The following is a 20,516-nucleotide window of genomic DNA, read 5'->3' on the forward strand; positions in this document are numbered from 1 at the left end:
AAGGTAAGGAAGGACAGTGTCTGAATGAAAGAGAAAAAAAAGCAGAGTACCCATAAAATATGAACAAAACAAACCTCAAAAATATCATTCTATAGAAAACTATTCAACAAAAGAAGGGAATGAAGTACTGATACATGCTACAACATGGATGGACCTTGAAAACAATACGCTAAGTCATAAAATTGCATGACTCCATTTATATGAAATGTCCAGGAAAAGCAACTTAATAGAGACATAAAATAGACTAGTGACTGCCTAGGGCTCAGGGGGTTGAAGGAAAATGGGGAGTAACTGTCTATGGGTATGAGGCTTCTTTTTGGGTGATGAAAAGGCTCTAAAATTGATTGTGATGAGGGTTTTACAGCTCTGTGAATATACTAAAAACCTTTGAATTGGTATACTTTGGATAAATTGTATGCTATGTGAATTACATGTTTAAAAAACTGTCACAAATATAAAATAAATTAAAAATGGTTCAGTAGAGGAATAAGGAAAAGCTACTATGGCTAGAAGTTCAAACATAAAGGTGTAGGGTGTAGTGACAGATCAGTCTCAGGCAGTGGTTCTCCACCAGGGTTGATTTTGCCCTCTAGGGTACATTTGGCAATGTCTGCGGACATTTCTGGTTATCACAACTGGGGAGGTGGTATGACTGGTATCTAGGGGATAGAGGCCAGGGATGCTGCTAAATATCCTAGAATGCACAGGAAAGCTTCCTACAACAAAGAATTATTTAACCCAAAATGTCAGTAGTGTTGACGTTGAGAAATCCTGGCCTAAAGAGGCAAGCAGAGTTCAGGTCATGAAGGGTTATGGGGACAAGTCAAGGAGTTTGGTCTTCCTCTTAAGAGTAGTAAGGAACCATGATGGGGGATTGGCACGGTGAGATCTGAATTTTAGATCGATCACTTTTGGTGCAGCCTAGAAAAAGGATTGAAGAGGCAGGGGGATAGAGATAATGATGACCCAACTAGGATGGCAGGAGAAGAAATGGAGGGATTTGAAAGATATTAACTTAGGAGAAACAATTGGTGGAATGTGATGATTTGTTTGATTCAGAGTTCAGGAAAAAATGGAGAAAGAGGGGCATGTTGGCGTCTAGACTTCCAGCTTGTGCTAGAAGCTGGATGGTGGTAATGCCATTGACTAAAGTAGGAAACAAAGGTAAGGGAGTTGGTTTGTGAAATAAAATAAGAGATTATATTCTAGATGCATGGAATGTCCTGTGGAAATCAAAGTGGAGATGTTCAGGGGATAACTGAAGATAAAGTTATGCAACTCGGGAGAGACTGGAACTGTAGATGGATATCAAGGTATATAAGGCAATTGTACATGGGAATTCCTGGGATAACCTAAGGAGAGTGAGGCTTGAGATGAGAAGGAAGAACTCTGAGGGATACGAACAGGCATAGAAAAAGGAATTTGCAAAGGAGACTAAGAGAGTAGCCAAAAAGTTGAGGAGAAAAACAAAACAACACAAAACAGGACTGTATGGCAACATAGAAGTCAAAGGAGGATTGTTTCAAAGAGGCCAAGAGTAGAAAATTCTGCAGAGATCAAATAATATGAAGACTGAGAATTACCCAATGGATTTAGCAACAGGAGTTTGAGGGAGACCATGGTGAGACCAGTTTCAGTGGTGTGTCGGGGATAGAAGTCAGATGTAGTGGGTTGGAGAGTAAGTGGGAGGTAAGGAAGTGGGTGCAGTAAGTGTAAGTGACTCAGCCATGGCAGGGCAGAGAGAGATCAGTGGTAGCTGGAAGGGAATGTGGGGATCAGATTGGGGGCTTTTTGAGAAAAAAGACGTCAACACTTTAAATGCTGAGTGGAAGGGGTTGGCAGACAAAAAGATTAGAGATATAGAATAGAGAAATTAAAATGTCAAGGTTTGGGGGAAGGACTGAAGTCATTGCTTAACTTTGGTTGAAGGACATCTCTGCTATCAAAGCACTAGAAAAGGACAAAAGGATGGATGCAGACAAAAGAGAGTTTATAATTTTGGTGGCAGAAAATTGAGGATATTTTCATCCGAAGTTTTCAAATTTCCCCGTGGATGAGGTAAGGTCATCTCCTGAGGGTGAGCCAGTGAAATGGCAGGGTTAGTATTTTGTGGAGAGTGGACACAGTTTGAAATAGCTATAGTAGAGTTGAAGAGAAGGAAGCAGATGGATAATCTGGAACATGACAAGGTCAAGTACATGGCCATGGGATCGGATGACAAATAAATGGATGTGAAGGTCATTGAAAATGAATGGGGTCAGGGATTTAAGATGGAATTTCTTCATTGAAGCTGACTTGTCTTGGCAGAAGAAAACTATATCATGCCTCTTGGGGTATGTGCAGATTCTAAGTAATGTCTTGTGTTGTTTTCGGTTCTCAATTGGATTTTATCCTTAAATCTAGACTCAACAGTACTTGTTACACTTCAAATCTCTCTAGCACTTATACTTAAGGAAATCATGCAGAGAAGAATGGAAATATTTCAGAAGGCTACAAATGAATACGGACCATGATGTGCTCAATGACTTGAAGGTTGCTTCCTCTTGCACATGAAAACTCTTTGGTCATTCCAGGTAGCCACCCGCCTAGTGCATCTTCCCTTCCTCAAGGTAAGTAGTTCCATTTACTTCACCATTTCTTCCCTCTTCTCAGACACTGACTTGTACATACATGCTGGCTTTCTCCTCTTCCAGCAGGTACATTCCAGATCTCCTCCTTAGCTTACATACTCCCCAGTTTTCTCTAAGGGAAAAGCCTACCAGAAGATACAACCTTCTGGAGGATGGCACTCAAGTTCACTACTCTACTGCACACTTGGGACATTGGGACAACTTGATGCTGTCAACAGTACTAACATGGGACACAGGAGGACTCTTTCACATCCCCTAATGTAGGTCCAGAGTCCTGATCCATCCACAGAATGCCAGAATTGCAACTGAACTTGGAGATCGTCTAGTCCAATGCTTTATTATGCAGAAGGGGAAGCTGAGGCAGGGAGTTGAAGTAACGTGTCCAGATCATGGCAATCAGCTAGTGGCACAGCCTGGATTCAAATCCAGATCCTCTCGCCCCTAATCTGATCCTCTTTATGCTTATCAAATTCTCTGGAATAGTATCTCATTTTCTTCTCTCTAAATATCTATGGCAGAATAACTTTTCAGCTCAGTTCCACATATTGACACTCTGAATATTCATTTCCCAAACCTCAGGAGCTTAACAAGAACAGAAAAATGGATCAAAAAAATTAATCCATTATTGGGTGACATGGATTATAACAAATACAAAGTGGGAGAAAACACACAAGAAAGTAAAACCTCAGCGTGTTTACAGCCTTATGACAACCATCAGGCCGCTACCAAAATTGGACATGACAGAGCATTATAAATCATGGGACTGTAAGTGAAGAACAGGGAGAGAAGAGTACAATAGTGCTGACGCCTCAAGCAGCATTCATCACCTATAATCTCCCAGCCTTTCCATCTTCTGAGCAGGTCATGTGCACAGTAGGTTTTGGTCTGAAGCAGTAGCCCTTACTGATCTCTCTCTGCAGACCTGACACGTTCAACTGATTCCCAGTAATTAAAGATGATCACAGGGCCAGACAGGCTCCTCCTCATTGAATCAGGGTTATAATGTACCTGGATTTTTAAAAACGAAATGGAAAAAAAATCTCTCTGAAGAGTTGGCAGGGAGAGAGATAGCATTGACCTCTTTTTCCCCAACAACAGTGGAAAACCTAATCTTCAGTCTGTGGCTGAAAATGAAGAATGCCCCACAGAGAGATACACAAAACAGGCTATCACAATGGCCTGTCAGAATGGACTCGGGAGAAGTCAATAACTTCAATGGAAGACTCTAGGTCAGACTGTAAAACAACTCCAGCATAAATCTCATGAACTACCCTTTAGGGGGGTAATCCTGAATTTTTGCAAAACATCTACATTGAAGTCAAGATCAATGACCTTTAATGCACTCACCAAACCACCCCTGGGTGAGTCTGTGGCTTTGAGCCTACTTGTTTCCTGCTACTGGCCTGGGGCCCTGGTTGCTCTTTGCACAGGTCGGAAGTTCTCACTGACATCAGGAGGGGCCACAGGGCTCTCACCGAGGCCCAAGCTGCACTTTCATGGCCAGACTGAAGCTGCAGAGGTGAAAAGCCAAGTTTGGCTTATTGGCGTGAACATCAGCAGGCTGTGCAGCACCTCGCAGCTTCACATCACCTTGGCCCTGGATGATCTGCTTTCATTTCTCATAGCTCCCCTCCCTGGACTTCAATGTGTGCTGCTGTTAATTCAATTCGTATATTAGGACTGTGTCCATCTCGTGGCCTCCTTCCATCAGAGAGCAAGCTGCTTTCTGGTGCCAGGTCAACTCAGCCATAATGACTAGACTAATGAAGGCTGACCTTGCCTTCCAGATCTGCATGGTGGAAAAAAGCACACAAGTGGGATTTATAGCACCCGGATTCATCTCCTATCTCTGCCACTCATATGTTAGATCTTAGGATTTGCTCAAGCTTCCTGAGCTTCAGATTTTTAATTTATAGTGATTTTCATGCAGGAGGGTATTTTGGCATCATTCTTGGAGTTTTCTAAAAATACATGCCTCTCTACCCCCATACATGTAGAATCAGAATTTCCAAAGGTAGGCCTGGACTTCTGTTTTTTCCAAAGCTCCATTATAGGCATCTGTTCTGAAACACTTCTTATTAAGGGTCATAAGCCACTGGGCTATTGTAGTAACAACAAAGATATGGTGATAAACATATCTAACAGATAAAGTGCTCTAAAATTTAGTTATTCATTTTATCTTCCTCTTCTCTTCTCCATAACATACAGACACAAACACTTTCTAGGTTCTTGGTCTTATATATCTCTCTCCTTCACATATAAGGGTCCTTATCTCTTTTTTGCCCTTTAAATATCTGGTTCAAATATTCTTTTCCATCCAAGAGCTACTATTTCAAGCCTCTACATATTCTTTCTTTTTTTGAAATAATACTGATGTTTTGTAGTTATGGTTCATATCTATACCATATCAGTACATATACCATTAAATCTAATGGTATGGGTATTATTATTTCCATTTGGTAGATGAAGACATTAAGATTCAAAGATCTTAAGTAACTCAGTAAGTGTTGGAGTTGGAACATATAACCTTGTCTTCTAATTTTAAATCCAATGCATTTCTCCCTGAGTCAGTCTAGAAACAGTATCTGAATTTTTACTCATAAGTCAAATGGTAACCATTACAAAGCAAGCAAGTAAAGAATAGGACTTAGAGGGCCTTTAAAATCTCTTCCAAGTCTTGGTGGTTTAATGATTCCAGTTGTATATTTAGAAATCTTGATAGCTAAGTTCTTTATTCCTCCCCCAAATATTATGAGATGAGTTGGGAATTAGTTTGACCTGTGTGGGACCTGGCACCTCTCCCAGAAGGCAGCACAGGGGTAGCCCTGCCCCCTTAAGTGTATGCCAGCCTCTGCATTCTCGTCACTGCAAGTTTGGTGGGCTTTGTACTCATTATCGATCAGAAAAGGAGTGAAGTCATTCCCATCCCTCACAGTGAAGGATAGAAGGGGCTGGTATTTGGGTATTTCCTTTCCCCCAGGTCAGTTAGGCTTCTGTAAAACCCAGCTGTGTTATGCTCCAGTGCAACAGTTTTCCTTAAAGGCAGACTTTAAGAACAGAGAGTTCTGGGTGTTTTAAAAAATGTTTTTTTCCTCCTTCCCCTGTCAGAAGCACAGGAAGATTTTTCTCCATCTTTGTCGTGAGTTTTTCCTGGAGGTAAAACTCACAAGAAGGTGGGAAACCCCCCTAAGACTGGGTCCCCTGGATTTTTTAATTCTCAAGCTTGTCCACTGAGCTTCCAGCAATTGGCCATTGACAGTGTAAACCTTTCCTGCTGGTACTGGTTCCCGCGGGGGCTTCTGCTTCTGAGCATTTGACTGTGGTAAGCTGTGATCCTCTGTATCCACCCATCTGTCCCTCCAGTTTTCAGGGCAGTGGTTTGCCCTGTGACCCCAAATTCTCTCATGAATCTAAGAAGGGATGTTGACTTTCAGTTTGTTCAGCTTTTTTCTTGTTGTAGGGATGGAAGTGATGACTTCTAGGCTCCTTCCATGTCAGACTGGAAAATGCCCTTTTTACACATGGGCAGGAAGTGAAGAAAAATTAAGTTGCTCTTTGTCTTGGCTGGGGTTCTTCTAGAAGCACAGCCCAAGATGAGAACTTAGTGCTGGTGGTTAATGTGAGGGGTGATCCCTGGGGGCAGGAGGGAGGAACTAGGTAAAGTGAGTCAGAAAAGAAAAGCCAGTGAGTGGGTATAGCTTCCATGTGCTGGTTTCCTGGCCTGGCCTGTGGCGGCAGGGGAAGGGGGTCTAAAGACCCTGCTTCATCACATCTTCACCACAGCTTTGGAACAGAGCCCAAATATTTCTGACTCTGGTTTTAAAACAACCTGTGCTGAAAAAGAGAAGGTGGATGTCACGAATGGGAGTCTGGGGCTCTCTTTGTAGGCTGAGCAGCCTGGGGTTGGCCACTCTCCTCTCTGGGGTCAGCTTTCTTCAAGTTCACAGAAGGTCTTTCTACCCCAAAATATCCAAATGGTCTATCAAGGCAAACTGCAGTTTCCCAGATGGACTGTGCGAGGCCTGACACCAGACAGGTTTTCACAGAAACTGTGAAACAAACTGCCTCTTTGAAAATTTGTGAGCTTTTGTTTCAGTTCTTTTGATTTTACACATTACTTCTGGTTCTTTCTAAAAGGTTTACTTTATTGTCCTTTGAGCGTGATCTTTGCTGTCTGGAATGGTGTTCTCAGGAGGCCTAGCCCTGGGCCTGAGCCGCAGCAGGCTCTGGGCTTCCTTCTCCTTTCACAACTCTTATTTCACTTTTACAGGGGAGTTGACTATCCAGACAGGGGCTGGACAGGAGTCCTTGGGGAGCACTGGCCCCGCCCAGGGAGGTGCACGGAACAGAGTGGGGCTGGGGATAGATAACAAGGTGTGATAGGAATACATATCTCTGCTCAGACTGGATTCCTAAGTGACTGCTGTGCTCTTGGAGGCCTTATATACACAATTATTTGCAGTTTTTTTCACCCTGTACTACTACAGATAGGTAGATGACAGATAGATAGATAGATAGATGATAGATAGAGAGGTGAAAGACTTTATGGTAACTTACAAAGAAACATGCAACATAGCAACAATAGAAAACTAGCAAACACTGCTATTTGCTTACTAAATGACAATAACTAATTTTTTTTTTTTTTTTTTGCGGTACGCGGGCCTCTCACTGTTGTGGCCTCTCCTGTTGCAGAGCACAGGTTCCGGACGCGCAGGCTCAGCGGCCACGGCTCATGGGCCTAGCTGCTCCGCGGCACGTGGGATCTTCCTGGACCGGGGCACGAACCCATGTCCCCTGATTCGGCAGGCGGACTCTCAACCACTGCACCACCAGGGAAGCCCCGACAATAACTATTTTTATACTCATTCAAGCCTCACAACAGCCCTATAAGGTAGGCAGTGTTATCATCCCTACTTCTTTTGATGGAGAAACTGAGGCACAGAGAAGTTAAAGGGACTTGCCCAGGCCACCAAGGTGTACATGGTGGAACTAGCACTCAACCCAGGCAGGCTGGCTCTAGTTCTACGCTCTTAACTAAAAGGATAAGCTGAGAAAAGTGAAACAGGGCAAAGTAAAGCTAGATGCTCTTTTATATACATACCTGTCTTTCCTGCTGGGCTGTTCCCTGCCTGAGGACAAGGACCAGCAGGTTATAGGTATTTGATAAATGTGTTATTTGATCTTTCCAAGGCAACGGTCTAATTCTACTTTCCCTTGAGCTTGCTGGTTCCCTGTTGTGTTTGTGACTATCCATACATGCAGCGAAGGGGCAAGGATGAGAGTAGAAACAGCCCCTTCAATTACATTCCACGCAATGTGAGTTCAACACCTCCCTTCCCCTCCAGGATGACCTTTTGCTGAGAAGTCATCCTAACTGGAATGGCAGTTCGTCCTAGGATGTGCCCAGGGGCCCCAGCTCAGAGAGCACAACCCTTAGAGGAGCAGCATGAAGATCCCACTTAGATTCACTAAGTGACTGCTGTGCTCTTGGAGGCCTTATATACACAATTATTTGCAGTTTTTTTCACCCTGTACTACTACAGATAGGTAGATGACAGATAGATAGATAGATAGATGATAGATAGAGAGGTGAAAGACTTTATGGTAACTTACAAAGAAACATGCAACATAGCAACAATAGAAAACTAGCAAACACTGCTATTTGCTTACTAAATGACAATAACTAATTTTTTTTTTTTTTTTTTGCGGTACGCGGGCCTCTCACTGTTGTGGCCTCTCCTGTTGCAGAGCACAGGTTCCGGACGCGCAGGCTCAGCGGCCACGGCTCATGGGCCTAGCTGCTCCGCGGCACGTGGGATCTTCCTGGACCGGGGCACGAACCCATGTCCCCTGATTCGGCAGGCGGACTCTCAACCACTGCGCCACCAGGGAAGCCCCGACAATAACTATTTTTATACTCATTCAAGCCTCACAACAGCCCTATAAGGTAGGCAGTGTTATCATCCCTACTTCTTTTGATGGAGAAACTGAGGCACAGAGAAGTTAAAGGGACTTGCCCAGGCCACCAAGGTGTACATGGTGGAACTAGCACTCAACCCAGGCAGGCTGGCTCTAGTTCTACGCTCTTAACTAAAAGGATAAGCTGAGAAAAGTGAAACAGGGCAAAGTAAAGCTAGATGCTCTTTTATATACATACCTGTCTTTCCTGCTGGGCTGTTCCCTGCCTGAGGACAAGGACCAGCAGGTTATAGGTATTTGATAAATGTGTTATTTGATCTTTCCAAGGCAACGGTCTAATTCTACTTTCCCTTGAGCTTGCTGGTTCCCTGTTGTGTTTGTGACTATCCATACATGCAGCGAAGGGGCAAGGATGAGAGTAGAAACAGCCCCTTCAATTACATTCCACGCAATGTGAGTTCAACACCTCCCTTCCCCTCCAGGATGACCTTTTGCTGAGAAGTCATCCTAACTGGAATGGCAGTTCGTCCTAGGATGTGCCCAGGGGCCCCAGCTCAGAGAGCACAACCCTTAGAGGAGCAGCATGAAGATCCCACTTAGATTCCCCCAAATAGCTCCCCACGCCTTCTGCCTGTTCTTCAACCATTAGCAACTCATTCTTTCTTTAGACAGGCCCATTCTTTCATGGGACTTAGTGTGGCATCAGAGAAATTTGAGTCCTGGCCCTGCAACTTACTGGACAAGTCATGCCAGGGTCCAAGAGATGAAGATATTTGTCTGGCATCACCAACACAGCAGGGACTCCTAGTCCAGAATTCACCTCTCCCTACTCTAAAGCATTGAGGCAGGAGACATGGATTTAGGTTAGGGATCATCCAGCCTCATCGTTCCCCAGATCAATCACCTTAAATTTTTTTTGTATCCATGTTCCATATACCTATAGTATTTGTGCTAATCAAAGAGATGTTTTTTAAGTTATTACAAAATAATGAATATAGTTCCCTGTGCTACAAAATAGGTCCTTGTTGTTTATCTGTTTTATATATAGTAATGTGTATATGTTAATCTCAAACTCCTAATTTATCCCTCCCCTCCCTTTTCCCTTTGGTAGCCATAAATTTGTTTTCTATTTGTGAGTCTATTTCTGGTTTGTAAATAAGTTCATTTGTATTTGTTTCTAGATTCTACATATAAATGATATCATATGATATTTGTCTTTCTCTCTCTGACTTACTTAACTTAATATCATAATCTCTAGGTCCATCGATGTTGCTACAAGTGGCATTATTGCATTATTTTTTATGGCTGATATTCCAATGTATATAGGTACCACATCTTCTTTATCCATTCATCTGTCAGTGGACACTTAGGTTGCTCACATGTCTTGGCTATTGTAAAAAGTGCTACTATGAACATTGGGGTGCATATATCTTCCTGAATTAGAGTTTTCTCCAGAAAAGAGATGTTTAAAATGTAAAATTATTACCACATTAAGGACTACATTCCTTGTTTCTTGTTTCTCTCCTTTAACCAAGCCAATCCCTCCATCCCATCCACTTGCAAGCTAGAGTAATTATAGAAATAAAGTATCAAATGGATTACTTCCATAGATAGGGTCTCCATCTCCTTTTTCAGTCCCACCCCCTCAATCCCTATCACTAATGTCTAACCTCCTTTCTTCCTCTGCCTAAAATGTTCCCAAGAAGAACACATCTCTGTGTTAAACTTTGTGTTAGACCTATTTGTAATAGGTCATGTGATATTCTGAAAAAGGGTACATGCCTAAGATTACAAAAACTGTACTTTAGTCCTAGTTAAATTAAATCTATCTTGGCTTTGGTTTCTGCAACTTGTAAAATAAGGGAGCTGGACTATTGCAGGAATGGCAAAAAATATTGTCATCTATCAATCAGTTGGCAGTGGCTGCCTAGACCATTGACGAAAGAGATTTTGAAGATATGCCCAGACCCAGAGAGAAGAGTGCAATCATCGATTAGCAATGTCTGCCTTGAAAAAGAATAGGGGAGTGACATCATGTGCCATTCAAGGATTAGATGACCCTGTAGATTCATTCCAGCTCAAAACTGCTGAGAATCTAAATTTTCCTTTTTCAGAACTGACCTGTGCTTTGTGTCCTTTGAGGATCCTTCCTCTTTTCTGACTGTCTCTCATGAACTCTTCAGCCAATCTATGATAAGGCACCAACTGTTGATGAAAGCCTAGAGGTCACGACCCTGTGTGACTTGGTAAGTCGTTTTGACACCTTGGCTATCAATGACATGGGAGGGGGAGGTCACAAGATGATATATGACATTTCTTCCAACTACAAGTTCCATGATTTGATTATCCTAATGCCTTTGTACGAGGGAACAAGTGGCTTACAGCGGATCCATGGGGTTTTTAAAGGGCTGTAATTTCTTTCTCTTTCTTCTTTTTTTCGTCATGGTGGTGAGGAAGGTAGTAGGCTTGCTCCAGCCCTCAAATCTCAATACATACCCCTGGTCTCCCCATGCCCCTGTCCATTGGACCAGGCTGGCCTAGAGCAGTTGTGTGTGTCAAAGGAAGCACATGAAGCAGAGGCAGAGGGAAATGGCAGGGAGTTCAATGGATCAGTCAAGGCTACATTTTGGGAAAAAGACCATTTGAGGAATCAGGAGGCAGGGATGCTCTGAAGATACAGGACAAGAAGAGTGGGCTTGGGTTCTTAAACCCAGCAGAAAGTAGGAGAGCAAGGGTGGGGAAAGAGCCTAGGCATGGTTGGAGCAGGTGAGCAGAGCTCAGAGCTAGGACATGGGATGTTTGGGTTCTGGCCCTCTACTGGCAATAATTTTCTGTGCGACCTTGGGCAGGAGACTTTCTTTACTCTTTGTCTCTATTTTCTTATGTATAATAATCAGAGAGAAAAGAGGACAAGTTGATTCCTAAGGGATTTCCAGTTCTAATATCCCATGGGTTTAATTCCAAGTTCCTCCAACTATCTGTGCAGATAAGAGTTTCCTATATTGTCTATGCAGACATAAGCACCCTCAATGTGTAAAGTTATAAAAGCAGAGAGAGTTTGTACAGAACAGAATATCCTGGTGGTGGGGGGGGGACAGGGGAGGGGGTTTCTGCCTCCCAAAGAGACATGTTAAAATCCAGAAAGCACGAGAAGACTTAGGCTTATCCTGTCTGGGACACAATAACTGTAGGGGCTTCTAAGGACATAAGCATCCTGGTTGTCTTACCTCCCCCATTTAAATCTCAACTCCAGAGGGACAGAGCTTACTTTCTAGAATCTCAGACTCTTTTGAGTTAGAAGTGACTTTATAGGTCATCTAGTTCCAATCCCTCACCCCAGGAATGGGAACTCTATCCTGACATCCAAAGATGGCTCCCACACCTGCTCGTATACTGCGTTACATGATAATTTACACAGCGAAAGGCAGAGTTAAGTAATCTTTTCATTTGGCCTAGAGTCCTGCCTCACGACCCAGGATATCTCAGTAGACCAGATCACTAGGTCAGGGTTTCACGATGGTTCTTCCCACTGGCTCCAGGGTGCCAACCTGGAACCCAAAACACCATTCTGAGCTCCCTCTGAGCTCTCCTCAGGGAGGGAGGTGGCTGAAGACATCACAGGTTTAGAATCTCACAGGATGGGGTTCAAGTCTCACTTATGTTGCTTACCAACCGGGTGGCTTTGAACAAGGGACCTCCACTCTCTGTGCCACTCACCTGAAAAGTACCAGGAATAATCCCCCCCTAAGGGACTGTGGTGAGGTCTCATCAGGTGCACGAAAGGAGCCTTGGACACGTGCTCCCCCACACCGGCCCCCCCTACCCAGTGTCTACACGAGGGCGTGAGCATCTATGGGCGTAGGAACTTACTCTTAGTCGATATTACTTGTCCCAATGCCGAGCATAGTGCTTTGCCTAGTGCAAAAATAAGAGAAAAATAAAATAAAAACTAACTTATAGGTGCCTCCAGAATCCAGACCAGAGTTTTGTACTCAGACATCCCTTAGCAAGCCCTGTTCACAAACTAGCAAATCCCTGCTGCCCCCTGTCCTCAGAACAAAAACTTGCTCTGTGTACTCAAACAGTCTGAAACAAAAGTCAAACCTGGAGTCTGTCATACAGAGTGAAGTAAGTCAGAAGGAGAAAAACAAATACCATATGCTAACACACATATATGGAATCTAAGAAAGAAAAAAAAAAGGTCATGAAGAACCTAGGGGTTAGACTTGAGGATATGGGGAGGGGGAAGGGTAAGCTGTGACAAAGTGAGAGAGTGGCACGGACGTATATACACTACCAAACGTAGGGTGGACAGCTAGTGGGAAGCAGCCGCATAGCACAGGGAGATCAGCTAGGTGGTTTGTGTTCACCTAGAGGGATGGGATAGGGAGGGGAGGGAGGGAGATGCAAGAGGGAAGAGATATGGGGACATGTGTATATGTATAACTGATTCACTTTGTTGTAAAGCAGAAACTAACACACCATTGTAAAGCAATTATACTCCAATAAAGATGTTAAAAAAAAAAAAAAAAAAAGCAGGTGATGTGTGTCCAGACTGAGAAACCGAAACTTGACAGAGAAACTGAAACTGTTTTTTCTTCTTGCTGGAAACTGAAAGTTATTGTCAACATGGACTCCAGGCCTCAGAGCAAGAGAATGGTTTCGGATGTTGGGACGTGGGAGCAGACATTTCAAGAACTGATCTGGCAGGAGAAACCCCAGGCAAGATGGACCCTGAAGATGGATGGGAACCTTCGGCCAGACTGTGCAGCTCCAGGGTGGAAGCAATACAAGCAGAGAGCATTTGGCAGGTATGTGAGAGTCTGTCCAGCCATGGGCCTTTCTGAGTCAAGAGGTTCAGCTAAGCATTGATGATTCTTTTGAGAGCTTGTTAAAAGAATATGTGTCACCAGGCTCTTCATGCTTTTATAATCACAGTGTTCTTTAAGATGGAAATGATAAGGCTCTAAGCCTCTATTTTGCTTAATGGTAGGAAATTTTTTCTTTTACTAGGCTTTCTCCTTAAGTATTTCTGGAAATCCCCAGGGAACACCATAAATCTGCCCTCCTATTCTCTCACCACAATTTATTCCAGACCGCTTCTATATAGAGACCTGCTCTCCCCCATCAGTCCTGTCTGGCTTCCCCAGGCTGCAGCAGCCCTACGAGCCTAGTCCTGGTCAGTACCAGCCTAGGAAGACTGGGGCCTTCCTTTATAGCCCCAAGAATTGATTAAGGCCAAGCAATGGCTTTGAACATTACTTTACTGAAGGCCTGAAGATAACAGGAGGGATCGATGCTGCAAGAAATGAAAACCTGGTTCTTTGCGTCCCTAAATACTGCCCCTCCCTTATTGTCTGTCTCCCTCTTTAACTTCCAATGAGCCTCTAAGTTGCAGGAACCAGCTTCCTTGCCCATGCAGAAGGGTGAGAAATGCTGACTTGGACAAGACTTGGACAATCAAGTCTTCTCTTTCTATATGGCATGCAGGGACTTTCGCTTCACTTTCCACCTCACCTGTTATCCTGCTTCCCTGCCTGCCCCCATCCTGCCTCAGGTGTCCTCTGTTCCATTCCTTATGGGTTATTAGCCATGCCATAAATTTTCAGACTTCTATACCCTTGTCTATGACGTTCTGCCTGTTCGGCAGGCCCTTTCTTCCTCCCTTCCTCCCTACTTGTCCCTCAAGGACTAACTCAAGTACCCTGGTCTTCCTAGGGACAGTAAGTGTTCTTTCTTCTCCATTCCCGTAAGACAGTGAATGGCTCTCTCTTTCTTTCCTTCTTTTTCTCTCTTTCTCTCTTTCTCTCTCTCTCTCTCTCTCTCTCTCTCTCTCTCTCTCTCTCTATATATATATATATATATATGTTCGTACATTTATAAATAACATGTTCACATATTACATACTACAGAACCTATATATTTATATATAATTATTTTTAGCTGCAGAACCCATTGTTTACATGAAGCTTCCCGGGGCTCTACAGAACAGTTTTCAAGCCATTGGCCACAGCCCACATAGCAGTCATTCTGTTCTGCTTGGAACCTGGTGAACTATGTAAGAGTCTCTCTTTGCACCAGCCAGAGCTCTTTGAGGGACTCATGATGTCTTTTATCAGTTTGGCACTGCCACAAATGGACAGGTGCTTCTCTTGTTCAGATGAATTGACCTGATAGTCATTCTGAGTTGGGAAAAGCAACGGATCAGCATAGTTTTGGAAAAATATCAACCAGCTTTTGAAAAGCACTTTGTAGTTTACAAAATGCTTTCACATATATTGTCTCATTTAATGTTGACAATATAACCCTTGAATATTTTTCCCTTTAATATTTTATGGATGTAAAAATTGAGGCTTAGAGTAGTGCTTTGTCCAAAGTCCCCCTGCTGTAAACTATGGACTTGAGTCTCCAACCCAAGTATTATGGTTCCAGGTCCTAAGTCAGGAACAAAACTAACCACATTGCTCAACAGAGGAGATGTGGTATAGTAGGTAGATAATGTTGGGATTGGAAACATGGCTCTACCGCTTAACTTTGTGTGTCCTTAAGCAAGTTGTGTATTGTTTTATGATTCAGTTTCCTTATCTGCATATTGGGCTCAATAATGCCTACCTCAGAAGAGTGCTTTAAAGATAAAATGGGATAACATTGTAAAACATTGCCTCAAAATAGGCACTTTATAAGAGTTTTCTATGACCTTGTGAAGACCAAATTTCACTGGCAAATGGCAGAAATGTTTTTCCCTCTGAGACATCCAGAGGTGTTTTACTGGCAGAGGCAGACTTGGTACCACATATAGGTGGGAGTTCAATGGGCCACAGGAGAAAGCTTTATTAGAAATGCAGTCCCTCTCATTCTTGTCAAATTGGCAATATCACATACACTTTTTCAAGTTGAAAGGGTTCTTAGAGACCGAGGCCAGGCCCATTTCCCTGGCCTCGGTCAACAATCAGCTGAGGGCACGGTGATCTTCTGTCTGTAGGTTCTGTTGTTCCTCATGCCGTCGAAGCTGGGCTTCCGCCCAAGTGCAGATCCTATTTCACATGTACCTGGAGCACCAGAAGTCCCAGGGAAAGGTGCTTGTGCGGCTCTTTGGTCAGAGGTGCCGGAAGTGTTCCCAGTCTCAATTTGAGAAGCCTGAGTTCTCCCTGGATAGCACCAAGAGGATTCTGAACAACCTGGTGCAGCGTGTTCTGGAGAGATTCTACAGAAATGGCACCAAGAAGGTTTTGGAGATACCAGTGATCCAGGAGGTGCCTTTGGATGGGCACCACGATACGGTCAATTGTGAAGCATGTGCTCTGGGCTTCTGTATACAGAACTTACATAACTGCATGACAGAGCCAGCCAAATCCTCTCTCTCCTACATGAAGACTGGGAGCTCCTCTCCTCACCCTGGTGACATGTGTGGCCAAAACCAAGCTAGGAACCAGTCAGCTGAGGCAAAGGAGACTCAGGGAAGTGGGTATTCCTGCGCCCATAAAGGCCCAGGGCCCAGCCATGCCACTGCTGGGATCCAAGTGCCTGGGGCAGGCCCTCAGCTCAAATGGGAGACAGGCCGACTGCTCACACCAGGGGCATACCGGCAGGCTGCACGGGGAACAGGCCCACAGCCCATCCAAGTAGCAGGATCACTTCCCCCAGGGTGGACAGACCCACGGCCCAGACAAGCAATAGGTCCATTACCTAAAGGGTTGGCACATTCACAATCCACACTGGGGACAGGACCACAGACCCCCCAGCTGACATCTTCTCAGGCTATAAAGGTGTCAGGCCAGCAGTTGACACAGGACGCACAAGCCACCCAAGGGGCAGGTCGTCAGGCCACAAAGGTGACAGACCCACAGCCCACACGGGGGACAATCCCAAGGGCCACATCAAGGTCAGACACTCAGGCTACAAGGAGGGCAGGCCCCTCACCACTGGGGTCAAACTCACAGCCCACACGGGGAACAGGCCCCATGGCTACAGGTAGGAACTTCAGTGAAAGTCAAGCTCCCTGGGGCAAGCAGGAGAGGTGCTCACCTAGAGGGTCTGCTCGAGACAGCTCTTTCAGATTACCTCCTTCAATGTTACCAAATAATTCCTCGAACCAGGAGCAGACGTTCAACTGGGGCTATGTCTGTGTTGTTGCTCTGTTTACCTTTTTTCTATGTAAATACCTATAAGTAGAACGATGAAAAAAGACTTGTCTTCTCTTGTCTTAATTCCATGGTAATCAATGAACTGGTTGCCATTTTAATATGACAGAATTTGCTTTGGGACCAATGCAGGGTCAAATTTATAGACTAAGAACTGGTTCCTGGACCTCCTTTGCAGATAGTTTAAAACATGACCTAGCAGATTAATAAATATTTGTTAAATCATTAAAAGATTTTTACTCATGCATTCACTCATTCATTGATATCAATATATAGAGACTATATCTTGACAAGAACTGAGGGTCCTGAGTTTCATCAGAAAGTTATTGTAGTAGGCTGAATAATGGTTCCCCCAAAATGCCCATGTCCTAATATGTTACTTTACATGGCTAAAGGGACTTTTCAGATGCGACTAATTTAAGGATCTTGAGATGAGGAGATTATCTTGTGTTATCCAAATGGGCCAAATGCAATCACATGGGTTTTTATAGGAGGGAGGCAAGAGGGTCAACGTCAGAAAAAGGAAAGTTAACTATAGAACCAGAGGTTGAAGTGATGTGGAGGAAGGGGTCACAAGCCAAGGAATGCAAGCAGCCTTTAGAAGCTCATAACAGCAAAGAAGTATATTCTCCCCTAGAGCCCCCAGAAGGAACCAGCTCTGCTGACATATGACTTTAGCCAAGTGAGGCTGATATTAGACTTCTAACCTCCAAAACCATGAGAAAGTAAATTTATGTTGTTTTAAGGCACTAAATTCATGGTAATTTGTTACAGCAGCAACAGGAAATTAATACAGTTATCAGTGTCACTGCAGGGATCAGGCAGCTATGTTTTGGGTATGCTTTAGCTTTAACAACAACAAAAAAGAGTATAGATTAGAAATATTGACATACACATCCCCTCTTGTTCTTTTTTCTCTCCTACATAAACCCACCCAAATATCCCCATCCTAAAGAGATTTTCTAAAGCATCATCAAATCAAAGGGAATCTGTTTAGAATGGAGGTATTTGGGTGGGCTTAAGTAGTTTGGTGACCCTTGGAGCTATCATATTCTCTCACTCCTTCTAGCATTGGATTGGGAATCATGTAAGAACGTGCCAATCCTGAGAACTTGTGATGCATAGCTTCATCTTTCACTCTCTCTTTCCATCTGTCTGCTAGGCATTTCTACATGGTTCTCGTACTACCACCTCTACCTTCCCACATTCAAAATCAAGCTCATCAGCATCTCTGACTTTCTTGTTCAAATCTGCCCTAGTCACTCAAGCTTATCACCCTAGAGTCATTTTTAACTTCTCCTCCTTTTCACCAATGCTTATTATCCCTTCTTTTGTCAAGCTGCTCCCATCTCTTGCCACTAGGTTTTCCTATCAACCCCTCTCCCCAAACAGTTCAGGGACTTGGATTATTGAAATAATGAGGAGATTTGGATTTTACCTCATAGGCAGTGGGGAGTCATTGCAAGCATTTGAGAATATGGGCAATTTGAGTAGAATAACAGTTTAAAAATATTATATGTTTCTGGAAAAGAATGGAGTATAGGATAGAACCAGTTAGGATTCTGGCTTGAAATAGGAGAGTGGTAAACACAGAGACGGTTTCTTGTAGACAATAAATATCTTGAAGGAATTTGAAGACAATGAAAGGCAAGATGGCAGAAAACCCAAGGATGAAAACACTTCCTTTTTTTCTGGCCATCTCTTTTCATTGCCTCTCAGGCCACTCCCATCAGCACTCTCCATTTATATATGCCCCCATCCCCAAACCACTTTACTAAATGTCTGCATTCCTCCTGTTTTCATACCTTTTTGCTTCTTTCATAAAGAACATACACATGAGGACTAGAGACTTTATTTCTGTCTTGGTTATGAGATATGACTGGTGCAGGTCATTATCCCTCCCTGAACCTCAGTTTCTCCATCTGTAAAATAGGTTAATGACTTCTAATTAAACAGAGAGGATTGAACACATGCATTTCCTTCTGATCGCTCTTGAAATCCCACTGCGTGACAGTAAAAGGGGGGACAAAAAGCATCAATTCACAAGGCAAAGAGCATGGGTGGAAGTTACAAAACAGATGGATTAGTGATGGGTTACTGACTTGCAGAGAGATCTGGAATACAAGTTAGGCAAAGGAAAACCAAGGTGCAGGCAATTGATGTGGCACAATTTCATAAAAGTTCAAAAACTGTAGGCAACAAGTAGCTCTGAAGGTGGGTGTTAGGAAGCCTGAAGTGGAAGGATTGGTCGAAAGCCTTTAGAAAAAGTTCCATTTCCCCACTCCGATGCAGCCTTGTACCCACTCTTAACTCATTCCAGGGTGAGGAATGGAGGTTTATTCTCTGAAGACATTGACCCAGAGGGACTCTGGGTTTAGGAACTTGTGCATAGTTAAGGGAGGGGGTACCAACCAGCAATCAGAAAGTCTACATACTGACTAGAAGCACTCTCTTAGCCCACTACCAAATCTAGGAGCCAGCATTATATCCTACTAACCCTCCCCTCAAATACACAAAGAATGGACAGTTCCTCATTAGGAAAACTGATCAGCTCAAGAGAGAGAAAAAAATACATATACTGAAATCGGGGAAGGGGGTTCCTCCAATGGAATGACCAACTCAGATCATATAGTACTGTAGTACATATTTATTGAAAAAAATCTGCGTATAAGTGGACCCATGCTGTTCAAACCCATGTTGTTCAAGCGTCAACTGTATATGTAAACTACTAGAAATAATAAGGGGAAAAATTCTGTATGTAAGGAAAGTAAGACGTGTTTTTGGCTAAGAAAAGGTATGAGATATGGAGATGCATTTTTGTTAATGGAAAAGAAAGTAAATTTGTCCTAAAGTAATACTGATTATTTCAGAATTGAAAAGAGGACAACAGAAAAATAGAGGGCAAATTATGGACATATCTATATCTGTAACTATAGAGAGAGAGGGGAATTAAGCATGAGCATGGGAAATTTTACCTTGTCTAATCAAGCTGGCTAAAATGGAATTGTTATTAAAAGTGTTTTTAAAATAAGCCTTAATATTAATAGTGTACTTATATAAAACTAAAACTTGATTTTTTTTTCATATACTGAAAAGACAAAGTTTTACTGGACTGTTGGTCTGCTCCTGATAAGAGACTGTGAAAGGTTTTTCTTTACCTATTAAATAACCTTCCTAAAAAACAGAAGTTCTGTGTTTTATCAAAGTAATTTCCTGTGCTTCATGTCATCTTAATCAGGTCTTTGGTAACTTAAGAAAAATGAATCTTCTCAATATTAAGAGTGAAGTTTTGTTAACAGCTATGTAACATTCTATATTTGCCTTTGAAACACTTTACTGTCACTTTGTCACATAGATTATTAAGTATTGTTTATTAATAATCTGGGATCCTATTTAGTCAAGTATCCAAACCTTTTGATATTTTTCACAAACTTCCCAAAATTAAATTCTAAATAAAGTCTTTTTGACCTCAAACTAATTTGGGGATTTCCCAGAGGGCCCCTGGAACATCTCAAAAGATTTGTTCTTTCTCCTTTTTTAAAAAAAAAAATTGAAGTATAATTGTTTTACAATGCTATGTTAGTTTCTGGTGAACAGAAGAGTGATTTAATTATATATATATATATATTCTTTTTCGTATTTTTTTTCCATTATGGTTTATTACAGGATGTTGAATATAGTTCCCTGTGCTATACAGTAGGACCTTGTTGTTCATCTATTTTATATATAATAGTTTGTATCTGCTAATCCCAAATACCTAATTTATCCCTCCATCACCCCCTCTCCCCTTTGGTAACCATAAGTTTGTTTTCTATCTCTGTTACTC

The 20,516-nt window shown here is 42.8% G+C and overlaps 2 protein-coding genes across 3 annotated transcripts in view; one reads left to right on the plus strand and one right to left on the minus strand.

Annotated features, from left to right (window-relative positions):
- Positions 1-20,516, minus strand: part of MASP1 (MBL associated serine protease 1) — a 291,536-nt gene that overhangs the window by 118,948 nt on the left and 152,072 nt on the right. The window lies entirely within an intron of this gene.
- Positions 13,171-20,327, plus strand: RTP4 (receptor transporter protein 4). The gene is made up of 2 exons (XM_024767968.1): positions 13,171-13,360; positions 15,532-20,327. Exons 1-2 carry the CDS (start codon positions 13,179-13,181, stop codon positions 16,715-16,717), a joined length of 1,368 nt encoding a protein of 455 aa, XP_024623736.1. The 5' UTR covers positions 13,171-13,178; the 3' UTR covers positions 16,718-20,327.

This window comes from Neophocaena asiaeorientalis, unplaced genomic scaffold (assembly GCF_003031525.2).
Source record: "Neophocaena asiaeorientalis asiaeorientalis breed wild unplaced genomic scaffold, Neophocaena_asiaeorientalis_V1.1 scaffold225, whole genome shotgun sequence".
NCBI lineage: Eukaryota > Metazoa > Chordata > Mammalia > Artiodactyla > Phocoenidae > Neophocaena > Neophocaena asiaeorientalis.